Raw genomic sequence first — 16545 nt, forward strand, 5'->3', positions numbered from 1 at the left:
CAGAGGTGTGGAGTCTAGTTGGAGGCCTGTGGCTAGTGGCGTCCCCCAGGGCTCAGTCCTGGGTCCCATCCTGTTCAACTTCTTCATCAATGACCTGGATGAGCGGACGGAGTGCCTCCTCAGCAAGTTTGCTGATGCTACCAAGCTGGGAGGAGTGGCTGATACACCTGAGGGCTGTGCTGCCATTCAGAGAAACCTGGACAGGCTGGAGAGCTGGGCAGGGAGGAACCTCCTGAGGTTCAACAAGGGCAAGTGCAGAGTCCTGCACCTAGGGAGAAATGACCCTAGGCACCAGTCCAAAGTGTGGGGGCTGACCTTGTGGAGAGCAGCTCTGTGGAGAAGGACCTGGGAGTACTGGTGGATGACAAGTTGACCATGAGCCAGCAATGTGCCCTTGTGGCCAAGAAAGCCAATGGTCTCCTGGTCCTTAGGCAGAGTGTTACCAGCAGGTGGAGGGAGGTGATCTTGCTCCTCTCCTCAGCCCTAGTGAGGCCTCATCTGGAGTCCTGTGTCCAGTTGTGGGCTCCGCAGTCCAAGAGAGACATGGAGCTACTGGACAGAGTCCAGTGTAGGGCTGCGAAGATGACCAGAGGGCTGGAGCATCTGCCCTGTGAGGAAAGGCTGCGAGAGCTGGGCCTGTTTAGCCTGGGGAAGAGAAGACTGAGGGGGGATCTTATCAATGTGTAGAAGTACATGAAGGGAGGGTGTCAAGGGAATGGGGACAAACTCTTTTCAGTTGTCCTGTGTGACAGGACCAGAGGCAATGGGCAGAAATTGAAGCACAGGAAGTTCCGCCTGACCGTGAGGGGGAATTTCTTCACTGTGAGAGTGATGGAGCACTGGCAAAGGTTGCCCAGGGAGGTTGTGCAGTCTCCTTCTCTGGAGCTATTCAAGGCCTGCCTAGATGCAACCCTGTCTAACATGCTCTAGGTGACCCTGCTGAGCAGGGAGGTTGGACTAGATGATCTCCAGAGGTCCCTTCCAACCTTACTGATTCTATGATTCTGTGATAACAGCTGGTTGGTGTTGAGTGGTTCTTGCATCTTTCCTGTTCAGAGAATTTATTCTTTTCCTGCCTTTTAACCTGTGCCTTTTAATCATCTTTACATTGTGTAGGGTAAAACAATGCCTTACCAGGTCTTCCAGAGTGTGGGACCACTAGGACATCTGGGTAGGTAAGAGCAGACCTGTGGTTTTGTGGTTCCCTGCGGTTCCCTGAAAGGAGGAAGCCATGATGTGCAGGCTGGTGGCGCGCGCGGGCACGCGTGTGCATATGCTCACTTTTAGTGTTAGAGCGACTGGGTGAAAACTTGATTTTGGCTATTGCATTGCTGTATGTGCTGCAGCTGAGTGAAGCTTTTTTGGAGGGGGGGGATGAGGGACGGACATGTAGCTACTAATGAACTAAGAGAGGTGAGGGAATAAGGGCTATATTGTACGAAAGACAACCTGAACTGGATGTCTCACTCTGAAGAGGTTTGCCTCCACCTGTAGGGTGGAGAGTTGTCCTCAGTCAACCTTGCTTTCAGTGAGGAAGTTTTTTTAAGGTCATGGAAAGAGGTAGTGCCTTTTTTAACAGCCCCCTCCTGCCCCCCAAATGCTTTGCCTTTTTATAAAGTAGAGCACACGCAATGAAGTCGTTTATTGTGCTTGGGATTGGAGGCTCGACATCAACCCCAAGAGGATGCTGAGTTTCTTCGATTTCCCTCCGTGGTGTGTGAGCTTTGAAGCACATAATGGCTGCAATTCAAAGACAAGTGCTAGCTGTTTGCTACTGATCACTTTGACAGAAACTTCCAGATGCTCTGAAGCTACAGATGGAGCTGATCTGGGGATACAATTAAAAAAAATAAAGAACCCCACCCCAAGCCCTAGAACTCTCTCATTTTATTTATTATGTTTTACTATCTTTGTTTCCTGTTCTTCCTTCTCTTATTTTGCACCCCCCCCCCCCACGCCAGCCAGAGTACAGCTAAGGAACATCCCTGCATGTTCCTGTTGGAGGGACTCTGCTAGGGGACTAGGGAACGGCAGGCGAGGAGCTGCCGCGGGCTTTGTCTGGGTGCCTGCAGCGTGGCAGGCGCTGACCTGCACCGTGCACGATCTTCCACGTAGCTGCCTCTGCCCAGCTGCTGGAGAGGTCCGACCGCTGTGCGGGGGATTTCTGCTTGCTTCCACGATGCTTAGCGGTGTCTACAAACCGCCCCTGCGTCCCTTCCCAGGTTATGGGGCGGGAGCTGGCACGTTTGCAGCAGCCCTGTGCCTTTGTGCGGGGCTTAGCTGGCAGACCGCTCTGCTTTGAGCAAATCCGGTGCCGTTACAGCATATCCTCCCGAACAGCCGGGTTTCCTTGTTCAGATGCAGATGGCAAATTATCATATACCTCCTCCACACACACACACCTTTGTCTAGTCCAATTGCTCTTTGTTTGATTTCAAATCAGAGTGATTAAAGAAAGATTTTTCGGACTGTCACTTTGTCATTTTACAGGGCTAGCATAGTAAAAAGTTGCAATATCTTTTAGGTTGAGTAGCCTGTGCATAGAATTACAGTCCTTTTCCTGCTTATGAATCATCATCCCAAGAGACCCTGTAGTGATAATGTTACTTTGGTTTTAAAGGAAAAGTCCCTGAGAAGGGGACTGTTTATTTATGCAGACAAGAATGGCCCTCCGTTTTTTTTTTGTTGTTGTTTGTTTTAAACATGTGACTTTTGAATTTATTCTTAAATTAGGCACTACTCCAGGTGTTAGACGTTGAGCGCAACTCCCATGCAGATGCTAGCTGCTTGGCATCACTAAGCAGGCTGGAGCTGTGTTTGGCACAAGAGATGTCGTGGCTACGGGAGGCTGGGGAAGCTGAGATGATATTCTTTCCAAGGAGATCTGCTTTTTTCTGTATAGGAGGATTTCAATGAAATACACCTCAAGTACGTTTGTTTTACTGTCAAAGTGCTGTGCGTCACTTTTTAACCGCGGGAGCAAGGAGGAGGACTAGCTTGTGACCTCGTTTGAAAAACAGGAGTGCTAGAAACAAAAGCATGAGGCAGCCGTGTGGATATGGGCCTGTGTTTTTATTCAGCGTGAGGAACTGATAGAGAGTGACGACGCTCTCGAGGCTTGCCCGAGAGGGCCCTGTCTCTGGGCGTAACCTGCAGCAGCAGGAGGCTGCTCAGGTCTGAACCACCTTTCTAAGAGGTTGGGCGAGAAAGAGACTGAAACATGTTTCAGTAGACTCAAAATGTACCCCTCCTCTTTCTGTCTTCCTTTCATTTTGGACACATGTAATGCACAAGAAGTCAAGCAACTCCTTCGCCATGAAACCAAACAAGCAGTATTCCCCCTCATCACCCCAGACATTGCTCCCGTGTGAATATGTACATGTGTGCTTTCACCTCCGCCTCTTTTGTTCCTAACACAGTTTTTTTTTTTTTTTTTTTTTAGTTATAGACTGTTATGGACTTAGTGGTTGATTGGGAGTGGCGCTATCAAGGTAGTTGTTTCTCCGCTTTTGGACTGAGTGAAGCTAATTTTCTTACCAGCACGTGGGGGTCCGGCTCCCTTTCTCATGCTCGGGTCACTTTGTGCCTGCCACATGCAAGTCCACAAATATGAACAGCTGATTTATTATTTCTGTCCTTGTAGCACCCATGGGTGCACTGCGTTCATCGTGGTACAATCATAAAAGGCCCTTGGGCTTGCAGGCCAAGCCTGGAGGCTGGCGGGGCAGGAGGGAGTCCCAGTTTTGCAGGAGCGGGGCGAAGTGAGCTGTCTGGAGTTTCACTGGGCGTCTGGGTCAGGACGGGGAACTGGACTCCTATCCTCAACTTTGGCCAGGGCTTTGGCCACAAAATCTCTAGGTTGGGAAGCCTCAAGATTTGAGCTTAAGAGTGAGATGTTTATGCTGGGATCTGAGATACTTGGTTTTAAGGTAGAGAGGAGATGCTGTAGCAGCTCTAATTTTTGAAGTGAAAAACTCTGTTTAATAAATGGAAGCCTGCAGGAAAAACACACTCGTACTGTGTAATATTAGGACCATTTCTATTTTTCCCAGTCCTATTTTCTCAGTTGTCAGTCGTGGTCTCTTTGTTACCTGCCCAGCTCAGGATAGAGGCAGCTGGGGGGAGGGGGCAATATTTTCTAAAAAGTATTTGCTGCTTTTATTTCTATTGATGGAGGTAGAAGGGCTTTTCTTCTCAGGCAGGTAAATAATTAGCTAGCTGCCAGCAGTTCCTTGCTCTGAGAGTGGGCTGCAACACCTGGCCTGGTGGATGGACATGAGCATCTTGTGGCTCTGTTCCTTGTTAGTTCACTCCTGTGGCACCGCTCAGCTGTGAGGTTTCCAGGCGTGCTTGGCAGCACCGGCAGCAAAAACATCTGGTCCAAGAGTAAAGTTCATTCTGCTGCAAGCGGTATGAAAATGATTTTGTACATAGTGGCACGGCGCCAAGCACACTTACTTGTACACTAAAGTGCACAGCCTTTATAGAGCTTTGGCAATGCAGGGGGATTTTAAATGCTGTGGCTAAGTCAGCATAAATCTACCAAAGAAAATAATAATAAAAAAACCCCACCTCAGCAACCAATTTGATAAAGAACCTGCTTATCATGTATGCACAGACATGGATGTACCTTTGTACCTGACTAACAACTGTTATACTCATCTGAATATAAAGGAAAAGCATTTTGTCACAGCCCTGGTTGTCGTTCTTTCTCTGGAAGGATTTGGCACAAATATAAAGCGAAATTTGCCCATCACAAGTGTCCCTGGATTTCTTTCTTAAGCAGTCACATTTATTTGTTACTGATAGAGATTATCTGTCTCCTGTCTTGTTTTAGGAAGAAGCTAGTATATGCTGAAGAAAATGCTAGCTGTGAATCAAGTAGTTTGTGTGTCTGCCGGTAAATTGTAATTTGAATGATTGGACCTAATAATTACATAGTCATCATCATCATCTTGTCAGTCAGCTGTAAATCATTCCATAATGGATTTCTTTTTTTTTAAAAAAAAAGCTGAATTTCTAAGTACAGACATATTCTAGAGCTGAATTGTATCTATTCTTTCCTGCTTGGAAAACCTTTAGGGTTATAAATATGGATCTATCTCTTATGTGAACAAGCAAGCTGAAGAGAGATCACTGTGCCGTCAGATTGCTCTCAGGCCATACTTTTCCAGTTGTTTCTTTCTGTCTCAGAGTTAATTCCCACAGACTAGCTCAGCTCTCTCATTCAGTAGCTTTTTTCTTTTTACGCCCAAAGATATTAGTTGGTTGTAGGCTTCAGGAATGCTGCTGAAGAGTGTGAAGAAGCAGAAATTTGGGGGTCTATTTTGACATCAGGCATGAGCCTACATTTGCCATTGTTCAGAAGGAGACTTCTCTCCTTAAGGAAAAAGGACTGAGACCTTGCAACTGTGAAGAGCATCTCCCTCCATGCCACAGACCCGTGGCTAAAAATGCACCGTTTGCTGATACCAAAACTAGCAAGCCATTTCTTACTGAGTGAGAATCAAGTAGTTTTATCAGCCTTACCTAGGGCAGAGGATGGTGAATTAATCTTTGTGTTTTTATAGAGCTGACTGCCTCATAGCTAGAAAGCAGGTGTTAGCCCTCTGCTCTCTAGCTAATGGAAGGAGCTGTTCTTATCTAGCACTGTAGGTGGGGAGGGAAAAGTGGTGGTGGTGGTGATGGTGGTGGGAGTAAAACTTAATTTTATCGGCTTTTGAAATACGCTTTTTTGTAATACTGGTGGAAAAAATGAAACTACTTTCCTGGGGAATATTTTAAATAGAAAATGGAATTTGACAAGCCTCTAAAAGGGGGGAAAAAGAAAATGGTAATTTGGAAAATTTGGAGCCCGGTCGCCTTAACTCCATGATTGTGGTGTTCTGTGTTCGGTCTCATTTTCATCCCAGAAATAAAATTTGGGTCGTCTTGTCCCCCTGGTGTCTTTGCCTCTTTGTGTAAATCAGGCCTTTGCCACAAGAGTGTTTTGCTAGTGTCACTGTTGATGGGTTTTCAGATTTTCTGTGTTCTTTCTTCTTGTTGCAGCCACCTGCAGTCTCTGCATATGCTGTGTATTAAGCCTGTATTTTAAACAGATGATAGTGGGCTACTGTCTTTCTAACACAGTTTTCTTTCTGTGATCCATTCTGCCTCTCTTCTTGTGAGAGAAACTGCCATTTGGACATGTCAGATCTGATCTGGTAGCTATTGCCACTTTGCGTTTTGAGTACTTTCTGTAAAGCCCAGGAGATGGGTGCTGATTAGCTGCGCAGGCTGAACGGTGACTAATATTGGACCAGAGCAGCTGAAGTGTTTAACCTTTGGGCAAAGATTACCTGAGATTAAAACTTGTGAGGACTTGTGTGTTCTCACTATGTCATTCAATCATCTCTGCAAGACACACGTACAGATGGGACTATTCATTTTATTCTCGTGTAATTTACGTATCTTGGCCAGTTCACAAAGGAAACCTTGTGTTGAATAAGGCAGATTATGATCTCACACTAATCCTTACTTACAAGGAGTTTTCTGGAGGCTGTAGTGTGGCCCAAAAATTTGAAGCTTTCCTTTTGTGGGTAAAAGAGAGCCTGGGTTAAAAACAGCACATAGAGCAGGCTGCTAGCTCATAAGCCAACATGTTACCTTAGATGTTTGGAGATTTGATGGCCAGATCTTGTTTTGTCTGGTGGATATACCTCAGGTTGACTTCTTTAAAAAGAATTGTTAAATCTATTTTTTCATAGGTTATCTGCTAAGTGAAGTATTTTGCTTTATATGAGCATATCAGTGGGCTGCAAAGAAAATGTAGTAGCTGGCAACATTTTAATGAGGTTTGCTTAGTTAAAGCCTGAAAGACCTCGGGAATCTGGGCAGCTGAAGGATCAGCAAGGTGTTCTACCTACCAGTCAGTTTGGTTTCATAAGCCTAAGCCAATAATAAACAGAATTTTTAGACCTCCAGTGACTGTTCACTGGCCTTTTGAAAAAAATGGTGGTGTCCTTAATGGCCTAGGCCTGGATTCATTCTGTCTAATTTTAGGCACTTAACTGTCATGCTGAAGCTTGGAGCATAGCTGCCTTGGGCTCCTGCAATATAGTGTGGGGGAAAAGGTGCCTTTAGAAGGGTGGGTCTGTCCTCCTACGACTGCACTCATCCTATGGAGGGGTGACCGTCACTGGGAGGACTGCGTCTCCTGGAAGCAGACGGAGCTAGTTTTGTAGCTGCCAGCTGCTCGTGGTTGGCGCCTGCGTTGGTGCTGGTTCATGCTCCTCTGTTCCTTTGTTTTATATCAGATCGATTTTGAGTACTGGCATCAGCCTGCTTCTTCGGCTTTGCAAAACTGCAGGTTTGCTTCAGCCTTAACCAGGCTATAGCTGTCGGACAAAGAAATGGTGGTGTGTGATGGACCTTCTGCATTTCCCTCGTCAGCTACTTCTTCAGCCAGGTCTCCTTTCAATAAAGAATCCTACTGAAACAGCTCGGAGGAGATGCCAGAGCAGGATTACTTTTGCTTCCTCTTATTTGTTCTGTTCCTTTTCACCTGTGCAAGATGACAGATTTTGGTTGCCCGATTGCAAACTGTTTCTTTTCAGCATTTGGGTTTCATTCAGTGTACAAAATGAAAGAGGGGGTTGCGCAAGTTTCTTTTCCCGTTCGTGTACGGGACTTGTCGGTCAGTTGGGGTGTGAAGCTATGTACTGAGTGAATCTGTTCTGTCAGGCACTTGTTAGCTTGTTCATGTAATTATAGGTTATCATGACATATATACCAGAAGACAATTCATGTTATGCCAGAACTGCCATTTTCTGACGTATATTTTACCTTCCCATCTTAGATATCTGTTAATAGAGTTTCCATGTGGTATTTTGCACGTAGAACAACATTTCCAGTAATTTCAGCCTTTTGTTTTCTCTCCTCTGTCAGATGTTTGCCTTCTTCCCATCCCCCTCAAAGCTTAAGCTTTGTTTCAAACTAGAACTTTAATTTCTCATGGATTCTCTTCGGTTCTATCAAAACCACAGGACTCAGGAGCCTTTCCCAGCTCCTGCATCTAGGCAGTGGCCCAGCACGGTCTGGGCTGCACATACAAGAGGTGTCCGTGTGTCGGCCCCCTTTGGGAAGGAAACCTGCTCGTCCAGGTGGAACCAGGTGGAAGTGGTGGCATGCCAGGGTTGGACACTGCCGGGGCAGGGACAAGGGCCAAGTACTGTGAAAACCTGCCCCTGTCATGTCCCAGAGATGCTGCTTTCCTTGGCATTAAGTGAATGCTGAGACTGGGAGTAGAAATGCCATGCAACTTCTTTGCTTTCTTCGTAAGATGATTTTCTCTTTGTCATCTGTCTTTCCTGTTTTTGGTCGAGCTCGGAGTTTGTGTAAAGCAAAATTGTTTTCATTTGTTTCCTTCGTATGCAGACTTACTTTTGATATCTGCTAGTAAGGATTTGCCCTGATTGCAAAAATCTGAAAACAGACATACAAGTGTACAGTCACAGGCATTTTTAACGTGAGTAATAGTAATGTAAGAAGGATCTAAACCTCCTCTTTTATGGGAGCGCTGAAGATGTGAGTAGAAGCTTGTTGCATAACTAGCTTCAGGCTTCCGAGGATGGACGATTGACTTGTGTAGTTGAGATAAACATGCAGTTTGAGCAGGAAACCCTTGAGTAATCGTGACCAAGGATCAAGGGGCCAGCCTTGGAAATGGTTGAAGAGGTTTGCCCTAAAGAGGTTGCTCTCTTGGTTGTCTTCTGGAAAGCCTGTATGGTCCTGGGGTTTTATTATGGGAGGTTGGTAGCAGTGCGGTCTCTGCCGGCAGCGCAGCTCATGCAGTGATCAGCAAAGGCACCAAGGGCACGTCAGGCAAGAAAGAAAACACTGTTGTCGGAGCAGTCGGCAGGGGAGGTAGTTTTGGGGAGATAACAGACAAGCATTTCCTTCAAGTGGTTTTGGCTCCTTCCTGTGTGCATGTGATACCATCTTGTGTCCACGCAATAGTGCTTACACAGGCTCCTTCAGGCAACACTGGGACCCTTTTTAAAAGCTCTCTGTCCCTTGTGCTTTTTTGTCCTGGTAACTTTATTGTTGCTTTATGGCGGCAGCCTCAGCGATGGCTCTGTTGCGAAGATTTTGGCTCGTTTTCTCTCTTGTTTCCGATGCTGGCCTGAGCACGCAGCAGAGGGCTGTGCCGAACGGACACGCTGCTCTCTCTGTTTTGAATGCACTGGGAAGTGTGGTTTTCAACCTGCTCAATGAAATCTTGTAACTGAAGGTAACCAAATGCGGTAGGAAGGAGCAGCCCTGTTCTCCTAGCCAGTTTGGACAAAACTGAGATTTTTGACCCTTGAAAAGACACCCCAGCTGTCTTTTGCAGTCCCTGTACTTGAGGGTGCCGGAGCGGGGTGTTGGTGCTCGGCCGCTTCTGGCGGCTCGGCTACGTGCTGACTCTGGCAGCAGTTCAGAGGCTCATGGGCAGCTCGCAGTGACAAGATGGGCTGCAGAGAGCTTGTAAATGATGAACCGCTGTGGGCTTACTCTGCATGGCAGCCCAGACAAGGTGCAGAGGTTGAGATGCAACCTGACAGCGATTGGGGCAAGGGGGAAGGTCAGCGCCCACGTTGTTAGTTCCAGGATGTCTACAGTGTTCCTTCAGAAACGTTTAGCGCGTGGCACTGTGAACGCTCTTCCTGCAGGGTGAACAGTCTGCAGGCCTTTGGAGAAACGCGTGTTTCGGAAGGACTTGAAGGGCAGTGCAGAGAAATGAACACGCTGGTTCTAAGGTGGGGAGAGTCTGTAGGAGGAGGTACATGAAAGAAGGACTTGCTCTTCAAGTGGGATAGGTGTAATGAATGCTGGAAGTGGAAAAAGTAACAGGGAAGAGAAATAGAAGAGAAATAAACTTGCATGAGGTCTTTGGTTTGGAGGATAACAAAGCTCAAAAGCTCAGTAAAAGACCCCTGGAAAGATGGGTTGTAGTAACAGAGCAGGGGCTCTCCTATGTTAAGATTTAGGAGGGACTGTATATGAACTTGTTAAATGTTTACTGAATGTCTTGATTAAAGTCTTTTCAGCAGCTTAGGCTTTCCCTCCCAAGAAGTCTGTGTTTGTTTTATTTAAGAACTATGTTATATCATATTCCCAATTCTGATACTCCGTTGTGGTGCTGCAAAGGATTAGGTTTCTCTAAGTTGCATTCTCAGCATTGCAAACTGTTCTTCTTTATATGAACTTCCTACCTTGGCAGGCTCTGGCAGGGACTTGCCTCGCATTTGGAATCTCATTTTTTATTGTGGTTAGGTTCCTCCCAAAATTACAATCTCCTTCCCGTCTTGAAGGGAGTACCAGAGATCTTGGTTTAAATACTGCACGGTATGCAATACTGCCCCAGCTCTTTTTGCCAAAACGTCCCTCTTGTGTGTGAGAACTTTATTAATGACTGTATATATTATGGATTCCAGTACCAGAAAAGGTCACCTATTGTGCTAGGCACTATTCAGCCTTTCCCTGTCCTGGACAGATTCAGTTTCGAATGGATGAAAGCCAGAGGTTTGGGGTGTGGGAAGGAAGGAGGAGAGAGGATGTGACACACAAGCGAAATGGTGGTTTGTGAAAGTTGGTGTCATGATTTATCCGGGAAAGTTTTGTTTGGTTTTTAGTGCCTTCTAAGACTTTTTTTGGGGGGAGAGCAGAAATGAAAAGGGAGAGAAAGGGGAAAGGAAAACAAACTGGGCTTCTTGTGGCTTGTGTGACTTTTTTTTTTTCTTTCTTTTTTTTTTTTTTTTTTTTTTTTCCTGAACTCCAACGGTGGGACTGGGGAGGAGATGCTGAAAGAAAGGACGCATTGTCTGAGTCTTGAGGCCTCTAAAGGTTTCCCCTTTGCCGTTCTGCGTGCTCCTGGTTTGGTGCTCCCTTTCCCCTCTCTTAGCAGAGCTGTACAGATACTGCTATGTCTCTCTGCACGTGTATCTGAATTCTCAAATAATTTTAAGATCCTCAGATCCCAGAAACCACCCCTGGAGCTAGTGCTTCTTAGCCAGCGTAGCTTATTCTGAAATCCCAGGTATAGCGTAACCAGCTGTCATTTTCCCGGCAACGCAATTCCCTTGATACTGGCTGGCAGAGCTTCATGGGCAGCATGGGAAAAAGCAAACAAAAGGCGGCTTGGAGATTTCCTTCCCCCCGTCCCCCTTTCCTGCATATTTGGATTGCCACTGTTGGGGTAGTGTTGTTAATTCTTAAAATCCTTGGTTATAGCTTAAAACCATTGACTGTTGCTTCTACAGGGAACACTGAGATTTTTTACTGTCTCATTTCTTAAAACAAAAAGGAAAGTTACTGGGAGAAGCAATTTGTATTCCCCTGCAAACTGATTTAGAGCAGCATATAAATTATCTGGCAGGCTAGATAAGGTTCTGTAATGAAGGTAAAAGCAAGTTTGTTTTGCTTTATGCCTGCCTGGCTGTGTTTCCTCATTCATGTTTCCCGTCATCGTCCTGCTAGGATAAATAAAATCTGAAAATGTTCTGTTTCTCCTCCCCCATCTGTGCCATCCCTTCAGAGCGTAAAATCAGAAAGTAGCAAAGAGCAGTGCTGCTTTTTGAGGCAGCTGCGGTGCTAAGGCAACTCTTCCACTGAGGCGGGTGTGGATGGAAACTCAGCGCTTACACGGCCTGGCAAAATTTCTCATTGTACTTTTACACTGGTTTTAGGGTTTTTGTTTGTTTGTTTTTTGTCTTCTCCTTGTGCTGTAGAGCTTGGAAGACAGCGTCATTCCCCTTTGCTCCCCCGGCTCTGTCTCTCAAGGTTGGGTTCTCTCGTTGCAGCTCTGGGACAGGTCAAGGGCTGGTTAGCTTGGTCTCTTGAGTTGCCTGAACAGTGATGGTTAGGGAAGAGTAAGAAAATGGGAAAATGGGGTGGGCATGGAGTGATTTCCCCCCCGCCCCCACCTCTCCCTTTGGTAATGTCCTCTCTGCTTCTGACGGATGGTTTAGGCACTTCCTGAGCTGTCAGGCTCCTTCCTCTCCCTCCCCACCAGCATGTCCCCCAATGTGCTTTTGAATTCCTCATCTTCTAAAAATGTGCAAGATCTTCTTCTGATAATGATTCAGGAAGCTTACTTTTGAAAAAGCTGCTGAAGTTGCACAATTAAGTTGTCCAGTGTAATATTCTTTAAATGGGACTGTTTGAGTTGCTTTTATTTTTGTTGTTTGTACTCCGGTGGCATGGTGTTCAGACAGATCGCCACTTACAAAAACCTAACTGAAGTGATAGGAATAACCAATAGTTGATTTACTCTCTGTGTGAGAGCGCGTAGTCACATATCTAGTGTGGGCACTAAATAAAGGAGAAGCATGCAGTGTTCCCGGAGAAATGAGAGGATGTTTGGGGATATTGCAGCGTAAGGAGTTTGGGAGCCACTAGGTGGCAAGCTGATAGGTGAGAGTCACTCCTGCTTTTATTTTTAATGTGTTATTCGAATGGTGAAAAAATGATTTTACTGCGTGGTGGTGAATTTTTCTGGGGATGTTGTACACAGTTTTTGATGTTATGGACAAGTCCTTTTAATAAAACAGCTTGGTATTTAAAAATTCCCAGAGATGCTAACGTGTCCATACAGTCTCTGAAGGGAAATACATGGAGAAGAGGAAATCCACTCTGAAACTTGATTTAATCACGTGACTCTTGCAGAAGTATAGCTTACTGCAAAAATTGCTAGTAATCAGACGTGCTGTCACAAACAGACGGCGAATGTGTGAGTGCAAACGCTTGCAGCAGCCCCATCGCAGGCGCAGACAAAGGGTGTTTCAAGGGGAGTTTGTATGCACAGATAATGGCCCAAAGTCGTAATTGATGCCAGCTGCATAAAATCACTAGGAAGGGCTTACCAGCTGCCTCGCTCCTCCAAGAAGAAGGAGGCACTTTTGTATTCCTTTGCGAGAATGACAGTCTCTCTCCTCAGTCGGTTTTAATTTTTCCCGTCGTGGTCCCGGAGCCCCGTCAAGCCGCGGGGCTGTTGGTGGCGATTGCTCCGGGCACGTATGCTGGGGGGAGCAGGCTGGGAGCTGCTGTGGTGTGTCCTAGCCCTGGGGCAGGAGGAGCAGCAGCAGAAACGGGGACACCCTGTCCCCCGGCCCTGCGGGCTGGAGCGGCCCCTCAGTCGGCAGCGCGCTCTCCCTGCGACGCACGTGCCGATAGCGAGGACCGCGCGGAAACGTTCCTATCCGGAGAGATTTTGGAGCGGGATTCACCTCGCCCGATTTCAGACATCTGCAAGGCTGGTGTCCGTGTCCTTGCTCATGACCTCATCTTCCTCTTATAGTTAGAGGAGAGAAGTAAACATCTCTAAGGCACAAATTGTTTCGGATGTCCGCGCTGGGATGAAATCAGTTGGACCCTGGAAAAAAGCCCTGTTTTACTCCACTGATAGAAAAAAAGGAGTCTGGGTGTCAGGGCTGGTCAGAGGAAGCCATGCATTTGAGATGGTTTCAGACTCTGAACTGAGAAAGGAAGTTGTCCCTAATTTTAAAGGGCTGAAACTGTGAAGGAATTGTGGCTCAGACACATGTGTCACCTTTCAAAAAAAAAACAAAACTTTTTTTTTGAATGGTCTTCAATGAAAATAAAATACTGCAAACAGTATTTTGAATCGGAGAACGATGGTTCTCACTTCAGAAAAATGTTGAAATGGTGCTTTTTGACACATTCAAGACTAAAGGCTGGCATTTCCATCAGGATGGACCTGGAACTGGAGCAGAACAATTTTATTCCAAATGAGCCACCACTTCTAATGCTTCATGTAATACAGAGGTGCTGCAGAGTTCTCTAAACTGATTAATCCATATGATTGTTCACGTCACCTTAAAGTCTTCAGGACTCAGTGCCGGGGAGTTATTGATCCACATTAAGTGAAATCCTCCAGAATCTGGCAAGAATTACTGAATCCATCAGTTTTTGTGAGGTAGTATTCAAGCTGGATTGAAGCATAGATCACCACACTCTCCTCTGTGGTAGACAAATGTTCAACTACAGCTAAAACAGCAATTCAGTACCGTTTGTAGCCTTAGCTGAGGGAGACGCCTAGGGTTGCTGCAGGTCGCAGAGTAGGTACCTTGATACAGCTACAAGGGAAACCTGAAAGAGCGTTAACTGCCTGCAGTCTGCTGAATTTCTGCATGCCCCTTTTTATTTGTTTTTTTTCAGAGATAGATCCTGTCCTAAGGATTGTCATCCTGACCGTTGTTGTAGTAGATAAGCATGAACAGCCGCTAGGACATCCTGCCCATTGTATTGTAAAAGCTATTGTGTTCACATGCTGAGGACAGAAAATAATATTTTATATAAAGACTCAGTACAAAATAGCAAATTAAGTTATATATATTGACCCTAGTAGTAAGCAGATCCCAAACTATTAAGGTTAACAAAATTCCCTTCATAGATTTTTGTCTGAAATCAAAGTCCACAAAGTTCCAGCATGGTTATTTGTAGTGCAAGCATTTATTCTTCTGTGTTTTTTTTTAACATATGAACAAAATAAAAAATGCATACAACTGCAATGGCACTAGAAATAGTTGAAGAAGCACCAAGTTAGCTTTTGGCTCAACAAGCTGTTCTGGTGATCATGCTTTCTCACCAGCCTCACTGAGAACTTTGATTTACAAGGTGATTTTACTGTTTTGTCCAATGTTTTGGAAATACATAGCATCTTCCTTTAAAGAAGCATCATAAACAGATTTGAGAATAGTTTATTCCTGGTGCATTTGGGGAGTTCTTTTATACTCATTGACAAGTAAGCATTGCATGCCAGTGCTATTTGAAATAGTCTATTTGAAATAATTGTTTTCTTTGTACCAAAGGGTGGTTTCTTTAGCTATAGCTGTGCCTACCATGGTATATTGTTAACATGAATTTAGTGTAAACATCAGCACATGTTGCAAAGAGGGTATTTGATTGCTAGTGTGATACAGATTGCAAGGAAGTTTAAGGCTTAAAACTTTCTTATGTAATCAGCTCTGACATTACAGGATAAGAAAAATATTTGCTGTCATTTCTATCAGCCTGCCACCCAAGAGAAAAGAGTTTCTTCCTGGAATCAGGTCAAGTTATATGTATCCCCCTGGATATCTAAGGTGTTGAAAGCTGCAGAGTGATTAAAGGTTGTGATTAAAGGGGTAAATCGGCCATTTTTTTTCTTATTCATTGATTTCAGAAGCCCTAAAGCAGGGTGCCTGTGGCCTGGGTGCGTGAGGAGGAAGGTGGGTGGAGGAGCATTGCCCGGCGTGGCGAGGGGCAATGTCTGCTGGGTTTCCTCCTGGTCCCCATACGCACCATCGGTCCCAGGAGCACCCGTGGCCAGCATCTTACCCTTTCCACGCCTCGTACCTGAATGTCGAAAAGCAGAATTGCCAAAGTGGATCGTTTTGAGGAACTGTGCATAAAATTACTCATTTCCATCTCACTTATTTAATTTGAGCTCCCCTCGCACGTGGCGGGGACGGAGCGGTTGCCGCTCACCTGAGCGGCTCTGCGCGGGGCGCTTGGCAGAGCTGGGGGAAATCCTTCCTCCCCGCCTTTGTGCATCCTGTTTATGCTTTGGGCTCCTGGCCCTTGCTTCCCGCTGAGCTTGCTCTCCCCCCGCTGCCGGAGGACGAGGAGGAGGAGGAAGGTGGGTCGAGGGGGCTCTGAGGCGGCCGTGCTGCCCTTGGACCTGAGGGGGATCCCTGCCACGAGTCGAGCAGCCCCTTTGCCGTGACTCGCTGCATGGCTTTCAATGAGAAAATGCAAAATTTTAAAAGTTGGAGGAAGTCGAAGGAAAATAATGAGGAAGAGGGAAATCTTACTCCTGCAACAGAAAGTCACATTTTTTTCTGGTTCTCTGGGTTATGTAGAAGCAGAAGCCTATTGGCTGCAGGGTTGTTTAAGGTATTATAAGCACAGGGTTTTTAAACAGATTGTGTCCTGCTTTATTACTAGCTGAAGTCCGGTGCATACTTTATTTACTTTTTCAACTACCAAAAAGTTGAGAAAATAAAGGTCTGTTTTAAAACATCTTAATAATCAATAGATTTTGCTGGCATGAACCTGAGATTTGTTTATTGAGTATGATGCTGGTTCACATCAAACTTTCCTAAACCTCCTTATGTGAGAGAGAGGAGGAAGTAGATGATGCTGTATTAAACGTATGCTTTTTGCTTTGTTCCAAAGGATGAAGAAGAAGAAATCAAACTGGAGATTAATATGCTAAAGAAATATTCGCACCATAGAAATATTGCAACTTACTATGGTGCTTTCATTAAGAAAAGTCCTCCAGGACATGATGACCAGCTGTGGGTAAGTAGATAGTTCTCGGGCACGCTCATAAGCCTTTCCCTTTCGGGTATCTGTTGAGGATGACAGAAATATCGTATCAGAGAAAGACAAATCAGTAGAATTTGATGCTTTCCTAAACAGGTATGGCAATCACATAGGCTAATCATGTATCCTTAAGAGAATGGGTGAACCAAGATTTGCTGTTAGCAATTGATTTGCTCTTTAAGTAACTTTTTCCCT

At 45.6% G+C, this 16545-nt stretch overlaps 1 protein-coding gene across 8 annotated transcripts in view; it reads left to right on the forward strand.

Moving 5' to 3' along the window:
- Positions 1-16545, forward strand: part of MAP4K4 (mitogen-activated protein kinase kinase kinase kinase 4) — a 165704-nt gene that overhangs the window by 89458 nt on the left and 59701 nt on the right. For all 8 annotated transcript variants that reach the window (XM_062601611.1, XM_062601612.1, XM_062601613.1 and 5 more), the window contains exon 4: positions 16201-16326. In XM_062601611.1, the coding sequence (XP_062457595.1) occupies positions 16201-16326 (126 nt within the window). The remainder of the gene's footprint in view (positions 1-16200; positions 16327-16545) is intronic.

Source organism: Rhea pennata, chromosome 1 (genome assembly GCF_028389875.1).
Source record: "Rhea pennata isolate bPtePen1 chromosome 1, bPtePen1.pri, whole genome shotgun sequence".
NCBI lineage: Eukaryota > Metazoa > Chordata > Aves > Rheiformes > Rheidae > Rhea > Rhea pennata.